Source organism: Rhopalosiphum padi, chromosome 3 (assembly GCF_020882245.1).
Source record: "Rhopalosiphum padi isolate XX-2018 chromosome 3, ASM2088224v1, whole genome shotgun sequence".
NCBI lineage: Eukaryota > Metazoa > Arthropoda > Insecta > Hemiptera > Aphididae > Rhopalosiphum > Rhopalosiphum padi.
In genome coordinates, this window is record NC_083599.1 from 7,545,382 (window position 1) to 7,556,126 (window position 10,745).

General features: G+C 26.2%; 1 protein-coding gene across 2 annotated transcripts; it reads left to right on the plus strand.

The window, feature by feature from the left end:
* The first annotated feature begins 2,358 nt into the window (after positions 1-2,358).
* Positions 2,359-8,211, plus strand: LOC132926754 (probable protein phosphatase CG10417). Of its 2 annotated transcripts, XM_060991144.1 has the most exons (7): positions 2,359-3,079; positions 3,299-3,557; positions 3,757-3,792; positions 4,827-4,870; positions 5,285-5,519; positions 5,584-5,804; positions 7,885-8,211. In XM_060991144.1, exons 1-7 carry the CDS (start codon positions 2,969-2,971, stop codon positions 8,074-8,076), a joined length of 1,098 nt encoding a protein of 365 aa, XP_060847127.1. In that variant the 5' UTR covers positions 2,359-2,968; the 3' UTR covers positions 8,077-8,211. The 2 variants fall into 2 exon arrangements, with proteins under 2 accessions (XP_060847127.1, XP_060847129.1); XM_060991146.1 differs by lacking the exon at positions 3,757-3,792 and having other exon boundaries at positions 2,361-3,079.
* Positions 8,212-10,745: the final 2,534 nt, after the last annotated feature.

Genomic DNA, 10,745 nt, shown 5'->3' on the forward strand with positions numbered 1-10,745 from the left:
TTTTTTTAAATATTTTGACTTTTTTGAATTATTTATAGAAATTTGAAACTGTTTTTGTTTTATTTCTATAAACGTCGATAAACATTTATTTCGTTTGGTCAAAAAGATAAAAATTCTCTTATAAATGGTTTTTATAAGAACCAAAATGTTTAAAAAATATATAATCTTAATTTTTTGTATAGACATGGTATATAGATTATAAGTTCAAAATTGCATGTTTAAAATGTTAAACTATTAATATGATCATTATTTGGTTGTAGGTATAGTTCAAAATTATTATTCGTGGGGATATGAAACTTTTACGTGTATTATTAATATTTATACACACTATAATATTTATGTTTTCGCAAAAAATATTTCATCCTACTGTATTATTAATAGTAAAGAAAACACTTTACCTAGCAATATCGAAAACATAACATACATTTTTTTTTTCTTTGATATAAATCTCTGCTCAGAATTTGTTTTTGTATATAATGATGTATCATTGAATTCAAAGTTAACACATCTATTAGAGTATATTTGAGTTTTAAGTTATAACCCTTTCAATATCTACCTACCGTACAGCAGAGCGGTTACCACTTGCCCATCATTTTTTAATGATAATTTGGTGATGATGTTCGTCTACTATATACATATAGTAAATCAGTAAATGTCACTTCCATTAGATTCATAATATTCATATTATTTCATACACCGCAATAAAGGTCATGTTTGGCGCTTATCACTTATAAATAGTCATCGTCACTCTCTAGTTATTGGCTATATAGCTATTATAACTTGATTTCGATATATTAAAAGACAATCTCATATTAAATGGGATGTATGTGTATGAATAATCACCCTAGAACAGCATTTCTTAAACTTTTTATCCCGAGGGAACCACTACTTTTTTTTATAGCTTTTTAGCTTTTGCAAATAAATTATAATCATATAATAATATTGTGTTAAAACTTTAAAAGGTATTTAATTAAAAAAACATGTTAAAATGAAATTCAAAATAATAATAATTGTGTATACTTTAATAATAATTACTTTAATCAGACTAAATATACATTTTAATGAGATGAGTGAAATTGCTTTTTATTTTTACAAATATTCCTAATATTGGGCTTTATTGATGTAATTTATATCAAGTCATTTTCTATAATGCAAACTTCTTTTCTCCACTATTAATCTTTAATTGGATATTTTTAATTAATTTTCTTGAAAATTTTGAAAACATTACTTAAGCTTCGCGGAACCCTGAAGTGATCTCAATGGAACCCCAAGGTTCCACGGAACACATGCAGTTTAAGAAACGCTGCAGCCCTAGATTATTAATAGCCTATAGGTAATGCCAGTAATACGTACAGTGTGCTTGTTAAGGACTAGTTGTTGTAAACGGGCATAATGCATTTTCAATCGCCGTGACGACAAACGGCTTGAAATCGGTACCGCAAGTTAATAGGTACATTACGACATTTATGTTAAAATCAAGTATGCATAGAAAAACCGACAAAAATACATAATATTGTAATTTATTGTATAATAAAAAAATAATTCCTCACGTCTTTCGTTCTGTCGTGGATTGCCCAGGAAGATAACTATTTTTTTACTGTACATAATTCATACTTATATATTTCTTTAATAATATTATTATTTAAAGTTAAATTAATTACAATTTTTTTTATAATTTTAGCTAATATATAATATAAAATACATATCGACACCTTTTGCATTTTGCATATTATTAGTATATTACTTTTCAAAGAATTTTTTTAATTTTTTTCCCGTATAAATACATATTTTTTAAAAAAAATAATTGTATGTTTAACTGTTTGAAATTTTTTGTTTATACCTATATATAGCCCATATATAAATATTTCATTGTATTTTAACGTATAAAGTTCCGAGCATTTAGATTTTTTCCGGGGAGAGGGGGGCAAAGTTCTCTAAAATATTGCAACCATGTCCAGATGGCCAGGTAAGTTCATAATAAAATGCGTATAAAATAACTTGTTATTGTCAGAGATTGTCATTTATAAAGAAGGCAACGAAAGTATAGCACCGTGACTCGAAAACAGTAATTACGTTTCGCCATAAGTTATTATAAAGCTTATCGACAAGTTATATTAGAATGTCAAAGTAATAATATCCCAAGTGGCCAATTATTTTTATTATTACAATTTTCTCGCGTTTTTCTGAATGTCTGTGGCGTGATAAGACGTATTATAAAATGTGATAAACGCCCGACCGATCAGGCGATAAGCTTGATAATAATAATAATAATAATATTCATAACAAAAACATTATTATCTACCTATTTTTTAATGATAATTTGACGGCAACAAAAACGGTATAATATTCTTAATAATATTATAAGAGTACAATATTATGCCAAAATAAATCATGTAATCGGCGTGATAAAATATTGTTTTGTATTATCGTAATATTTCAACAATACCAATAACAGCGGAACACAACAACAACAAACAATGATAATATGTGTTATTACTTTTACCGGCTTTACATCATATTTCATAATATTACTGTTATGAATAATGTACTGAATTTCTGATCACAATACTCGTATTGTATACCTTTGTGGTAACGAAAATGTAATATTATAATCGCAAATACACGTGACAATCATCACACAAAACTATAATACCAAAATGAATATAATATCAGACAACTCGTTTCGTATCTATCGCCGCCGTCGGCGCGTTCTAGTCGTCGGCGTCGCTCCGAACGCCGCGCAGTCGCCTTCCGCCCCAATCGTCCTAACGGCCCGTCAATCAATACTCGCCGCACTACGACGCGTACGCCGCCCGCTAAACGTCGCGACGCTCGAAGGAAACATTCTCTGCGCATTATTTTGCACATCGTTTTGCATTCGTCGTCGCGGGTTTGTGCTCGAGCCACTGGAGAGAAGCGCCGAGTGAGACGCAAAAATCAACGATACGACGGTGCGACCGCCGCCGTAATGGGTTCGTACTTGAACAAACCGAAAACCGACAAGGAATCGGAGGACGTGGAAAACGACCAGCTCATGTGTGGCGTCAGTTCGATGCAGGGCTGGCGCGAGAAACAAGAGGTGAGTACCCACTTGATGACTGTGTAGAGACGTGTCGAATAGTGTTTGGGAAGTCAGGCGACCGTGGTACGTGCAGTGACATTGGCAGCAGCGCCAGTTCGATTCGTTCCTCCGTCGTGGGTGTTCCCACTATCTCGACGGGTCTCGGACACATACCATTCATCGTTATGATACACCCGAAGGCGGTTTAATCATTGTCGTTTTATAATTGCTCTGTAGGATGCCCACGTCTGTTTGGTGGACTTTGATGATGACATGTCACTTTTCGGGGTCTTTGATGGACACGGTGGTGCTGAAGTGGCTCAGTATGCCGTTGAGACGTTGCCATCACTGATCAAAAACGAACTGTTCGAAAAAGGAGATTACGAAAAAGCATTAGTCAAGGCTTACATGGATTTCGACGACAGTCTAATTGATCCGCCTGTATTGAAAAGGCTGAGAACTCTTCGATTGAAAAACGGCAAAACAGAAGAAAGCGGTAAGTAAACACTATTATCATACTTCAATTGATATGACTCAAGAATACAAACTACTCGACAAACTACTATTAGTTGATATTCACTACCAAAATCATTAAAAACAAAACAGTTTAATAATAAATTGCATTTTATTCTGATTTGAAATTAAATATTTAATTATACAATATACAATATATTATATATTTTTTTTTAATTCAGGGGAGAAAATGGTAACATGGATTCTAAATTTTTTTGGTACGTTTATTTTGATCACAACGCACTTATGAATTATAACCATTAATTAACAAGTACATACCGATAGATATTTAAAGAATGTTTTATAAATTATGAACCTGCTAATATTTTGAGGAATTGGAATTTTTAAATATTTATAACTTATATTGTGAAAATTGTCATTAGCTTTTTCAAAAAACAATTTGTCCTAAAGTAAAGGTTTTTGAAACCTATGGGTTCTAGACTCTAGTAATATTTGAATAGAACATTAGTTATAATTCATCTTATAGGTTTATAAGTAGTTAATTAGCTAACGATTAATCATAGGTGTTAGTAATATATACCACGCTATACTACTAAACTATAAAAAGAGCCCATTTATATTTCCTCTTTTTTCTTTAAGAACTCAATATTTATAAATTTGTCATTGTGTTTTTGAAAATGGTCACATAAATAGATACTTATTATAGAACATAGAAGTTATTGACAATTTCAATATAATGTTATATTTTTTTATACAAATTTACTAACAAATTTTATATATTAATGACAATAATTTATTACTACACTTTTTTTTTATTTTAGAGGAAAAGGGTACAATTTTTTGTTCCATATACCCTGTCAATGAGGTCTACGTGTGCCCACATATGGTTAATTAATTATGATTTATAATTATTTAACTGTTTGTTTTTTTATTGGATTCAAATATACAAACAATAAGAAAATACATGATCCATTGAACTTTGACATTTTTATCTTAAGTCAAATAGTTGTAATTTATGTACAATACATTGATACTAAAAAAGAATAGTAGATAATTTGAAAACTGTATCAAATTTATTTGATCATATTTATTAAAATCAACAGTTTCAAAAATTAATTATTTTTAATAAGAGAATTGATGAATCATTTATCTAATTTAACAATTTATTGTATATTGATCAATGATCATATATAATACACATTTTAAATAATTATTTGCTTAATAGGTAGGTATTTATAATTTTTTAATTTTAACTTTTATCAATGATATTTATTATTTTTATTTCTTTTAGATAATGGCGATGTAGATGAAAAAAAACTTGTTGAAACGGAATTGGTAATATATTATAATATTTTTATTTTTTTTTGTGTTAATACAAGCAATATTATTTATGATCAAAATGTCAGATTTAACTAAGTACATACAGGATTTCACAAGCAAAACCATTAAATTTAAATTTTGTTTAAGATTTAAGAATCGTTTGTTTCATTGTGTAGGTAGGTACATAGTACATTAGTATAATTTGTATTATTCAACACCTAAACAAACAATAATTTAAAGTATAATATTATAACTTATATAATTGTATATGAAAAAATAATATTGTATGGTAAATGAGTTATGGTATATGAACTGTAATCACAGAAATTATTTATTTAGTTGTGTATATTGACAAGAGAGCCCTTGTAAAAACATAATATCCTATGTTAATAATTTTAATAGCATTGTAATACAAATCAATATTTTCAGGCTGGAAAAGACAGTGGTTGTACAGCAGTTGTAGCTTTATTAGTAAAAAATAAGCTTTATGTGGCTAATGCTGGGGACTCGAGATGTGTGGTGTCTATTGATGGAAAAGCTCATGCGATGTCTAAAGATCATAAACCTAAGGATAAATCTGAATTAAAAAGGATTCTTGCTGCCGGTGGAAGAGTTTCAAGTGACGGACGAATCAACCATGGTCTTAATATGTCCCGAGCTTTAGGTAAAAATGTTTGTGTGTATTTCATAATTTGTTAAAAATGTAAATAATGTTTAATTATTTTTAGGTGATCACATGTACAAGACAAATAGTTTATTTTCAAATACCAAGCAAATGATTACTGCTCTACCTGATGTACAAACCATTGACTTGAAACCAGAAAATGGTGATTTCATAGTTTTAGCATGCGATGGTATTTGGAACTCTTTGTGCAGTCAAAAAGCAGTTGATTTTATATCAAATCGTATCCACTGTCCAGATATCAAATTATCATCAATTTGCGAAGAAGTAATTCTTCTACATTATACCATTGATTATAGAGTAGACAGATAAACAATGAAGTGTTTACTATTTAGTTATAGTGGTGATAGCTGATAATTGATAGTGCAATGCTAAGAAAATATCAGCTTATCGCTTTTTCTGTCACAATAGTGTTATTATAAATAATTTTAGTCACTTAAAATCCCTATATCATTGCCTATCTATCTATTCTACAGTATGTTTCTTTTTAAAGGTAACACGAAATATTTCAGTCTAGTGACTAGATTGATATTGGGTTTTCGGGTAAAGATAGGGAATACCTAAATACACATTTTTTGATCATTTTTATATTTTTCAGTATGTGCATGTACAATACAACTTGTATTTTTTTAAATAGCAACAGGTGTTTTCTGTACCAAATTTGGATATACCAAATTTTTTCAAGTAATTTTGATCCTTAAAACTAAAATTGACTGAATGACAACGAGCAAATGTTTTAATATAAATAATTGAATTTCTCGACAATTATCCTATGATTTTACAAATTTGTGTATGATTCCACATAATTTAAATATAAAATTGTAAATGCTTGTGCAGAAATTCAAAGAGCACATTTTAATAATTACCCAAATGGAAGTAATGCGTTATCTGCAGTCGTGAATGAAGAATGATGGGCTAAATTTTGAAAAATGTATATAAGATAGTTATTGGTATTAACTATTAATTCATTTTTTAAATAAATAATAGAAGTTACAAATATTGTATCAATCTGTTTACACTATTATTCCTAATACATTAAACAAAATTTGAAGTAAATGTATACTTTTATTTAATGTCTTTAAACATAATATTCTGTGTGAAAAAAATATGTTGAATCGTACATAAATTTGTAATATCATAGAATAGTTGTCAAAAAATGTAATTATTTAAATTAAAACATTAGCTCATTTGTCATTCAGTCAATTTTGATTTTAGAGTCATGGTTAAGAGATCAAAATTACTTGAAATAATTTGATCTATCTAAATTTGATATTGAAAACAGCTGTTGCTTTTTCAAAAAATGCAAATTTTATTGCGCACTAATAAGACAAAAAATTGAAAATCATCAAAAAAAATGTGTATTTAGGTATTCTCTATCTCCTCCCAAAAACCCTATATCAATCTAAAGTCACTGTACTGAAATATTTTGTGTTACATTTTAAAAGAAACACACTGTATAATCAATGATTACACTTGATTACTTAAATCAAATACAATAGATAGAGCCACGGCACTGATGTGCATACTGCGGATTTAAAGACAACATTAGTGTCGAGTTTCTTTGTGATTGACTTCTATTGTGCATCTTCATCCATACTTGCTACATATTATTTATCATGTATCTTTCTAATAACCTACTGTAATTCATTTTCCCGAGTTAATAATTATTCATGATATACAATAATTAAATTAATACTAATAATAAAAAACAAACTATATAAATAAATTGAATGAACCAATTTTTTTATGGCAAGTTTTAATGTTTTCTAAATTACCTATATAAACATATTATTTTCTTAATTTTCTTTTTTTTGTACTGTACTGCAGTTTCAATAGTGTGCTTTTAGCTTTGATACTAGAGTGAATTGATATATTATCAAAATTTTAGGTAAGAATATTATCTGTATTCTCTCGTTGGTTTTGTTGATATATTTTAATTTTTAAGTGAGTTATGAGCATATTCAAATATTTAATATTTTTTATACTTATAACTCACTTAAAAATTAATATATCATAAAAAAATCCAACAAGAGAACACAGATAATGTTCTTACCTAAAAGTTTGATAATAGGTCAATTCACTCTAATATGAAAACTAAAAACTCACTGGTGAACGAAAATGTATTATGTCATACGTGTGCAAGACGGAGACAATACATGCGGGTGCTACATCCTTTTAATAAAAAACTACAATAATAATAGTATCAATTTCAATTTTATTTCCAATCACGACAAAACCGCTTAGTATGTTGGCTTCAAATATTTAGACATTAGCTCTATTTATTGCATAAGATTTAAGGTTAATTATTTAGAATATATTTGATGATATCATAAATTCTTTGCATTAGTTATTTGAAGTATGTTTGGCTCCCGATACACCAAATGCTGGAGTTGGCTGTGATAACATGACTTGTATCATTGTGAAATTCAAACATCACCAGAAACGTTCACTCGTAGATGGTACAGAAGATGAATCTGATCTCGCTACCGAATGTAAGAAGCCTAAATTGGATGTGATAGCACCTGAAACTGTAGAATAATATTGCATCTCACCTTTGACTTTTATGTGTTACAAACATAGGTGAAAAATTAAAATACTTTTTTTTTCATGATTTGTTATAATATTAATGTAGACAAATTATATTGTATTTTTAATTAAAATAATATTACATTTATGTTAGAGTAAATTTTATTTATTTTAATTAACTAAAGTTTTAATAACTTATATTTAATTATTTACATATTATATATTATATCATGAGGATCCTATACACACATTAGTTGTTTCTATCACTCTATTTTCTATAAAATATATTATGTTATACATTTTTAAAAAGAATGCTAATTATTGATTAGTTATTTGTTTTATTTTTATACATACATTATCGTTTTAAAAGATGTTATAGTTGTTTATTTTAAAGTATGTAAAATACATATATGAGATAAAATTTAAGAAGTGATCAACGGTTATATAAAAAAAAGATAATATTATAATTTCAAAAATGTAATAATTTTTAAATTTACTTTAATATTAAAAATGAAATAAAAACTGAATCAATATAACATTTGCATCAATGTATAGTGTCCTCTTAATCTGGTTATTCATAAGACTTAATATTAAGTTATATTTAAGTTTGATTAGTGTTTCCTTGATTTAATATAAATTTATTATTAAGTCCGTTGTATATTATATACAGGGTGATCTGTTTTCAAGTACTATATGTTAAGGTTTTAAACATTTAAGTGTATTTTGCAACCATCACAAGTTAGGTAAATTAATATAATAATAATTAACAAATTAAAATGATAAATAATTAAAAACTATATATAGTTAGTTAATAAATTAGTTATTTGCAATAGGTTTTTTTTTTTTTTTCGTATAACAGTGAAGTTACATAATTGTTAAAGGATATTGGTCATAAGTTGTATTTTTCCGGATGTTAATATAATCCAGAACTGTTAAGTATTTTTTATAAATTTTTATTTTATTTTCAAAGTATAACTTACTGTCTTGGTTTGTCCCAATGCTTTTTTATTCTAAATAATAATATGACATAGTAATTTCTTAAAAGTATACACACGCACACATATATGATATTGTGCTTTATTAAATACACTTATACATTTTTTTTTTTTTGATATTTCATAATTAAAATCGAAGATATTAAACAATATTATAACTGTAAAAATAAGTTATTTTCAAAAAATAAAATATACTTAATTTATAATAAGAATGCATATGCATGCACTAAACCACTACTACATATGCATTAAAAATGTTATTTATATTTAAATTGCAATTAAATACATGATTTTTAATTGTGTATAAACATTAATAACACGTTTTGAGTCTTATAACTTCAAAGAAAAACTAAATTTATTAGTACAATTTTCAATGATTTTCTGAAAATTCTTCTTTAAACTTATAAGCATCAACCTATTAAAACAATGCAAATTTCAAAATAAAGTATGGCAGTTATTTTAATTTTAACACACTATTATTAATTATAAGAGCTGAATTTAATTTTTATTTTGGAACATGTTAGGCAGTGATTTCCCAGCTAAAAATGTATTTTAATAATCAGTATAACATAAAATTCTAATTACTTTATTATTATTATTATTATTTTTGTTATAGAAGTCCATTTTTTTAATTTCAATTTATTTTTAACTAACTTATATTGAAAATCAAATTACATAATTTAAAAAAAGTTATTTTTTAATTATTTTAGAACTATTGACAAAACATTTATATTTTTTTTAAACAAAACAAATAAATATTATACTATTAATTTGTTCTATTTTATTATTTTGTGTAAACATTTGATTTATAATACATAATGTGTTAAAATTATTAAGAATAATGATTCATTTGATAAAAATTACATTTATACAAATTGTTTTTACATTTCTTAAACATTCTTTATCATCAACTTCCAACAACTCCTACTAATTATTAATGTTCTTTATATTATACAAAAGAAGAAATATAATATTATTATGTATTTTTAATGTTGTATTTATTATTATATCAACCAAGTTTAGAATGTTAGTTTAAAATTAAATTAAGAACAAAATCAAATATTGTCAAAATATTTATTATTATTTCAATATACTATAGAATTTGTTATAAAATTGATTATAAACTATAAACTTTTCAGTGGTTAATATTATTAAATAATATTTTGATCATATTTATTATCTGTATAAGTTATCACCCTGATTTCATAAAAATATATACTAAATAATTAACTGATTACTATTTTATATGTTTTAACTTTTAATATGTAAAAAACAACCTCTATAATGTTATTTTTATTACATTTTTGACATTGAAAATGTAAGGAAAATTTAAAAATATGGTTAGAATAAATTATATAATATTTCATTTGTCTTTCCTTTCTTTTTATTGTGTTTCTCCAAATTTGCAATTAAATTTATCTCTGGTTCATCTACAGGTTTTTCTTCATTTTATTTTTTTAATGTCATTAAAATATTTCTCTTTTTCACTATTAGTTCCTCTTTTAGGTTAGCACTATCTAAAGGTTATTGTTGAATGGAATAGGTTAATAACTTAGATACAGTAGACGTTATGACATTAAATATATTGAATCTAATAAACAATAAAAATGTGTGAACAAATGTATAGTATAGGAACAATGAATCGCATAACTCGGCTTACTATGAAAAAATTATATTCATATTATAA

Coding starts and splice junctions, on each gene's coding strand:
- LOC132926754 (XM_060991144.1), top strand. CDS start 2,969: ATGGGTTCGTACTTGAACAAACCGAAAACCGACAAGGAATCGGAGGAC. Junction 3,080..3,298: donor GCTGGCGCGAGAAACAAGAG/GTGAGTACCCAC, acceptor ATTGCTCTGTAG/GATGCCCACGTCTGTTTGGT. Junction 5,520..5,583: donor TAATATGTCCCGAGCTTTAG/GTAAAAATGTTT, acceptor AATTATTTTTAG/GTGATCACATGTACAAGACA.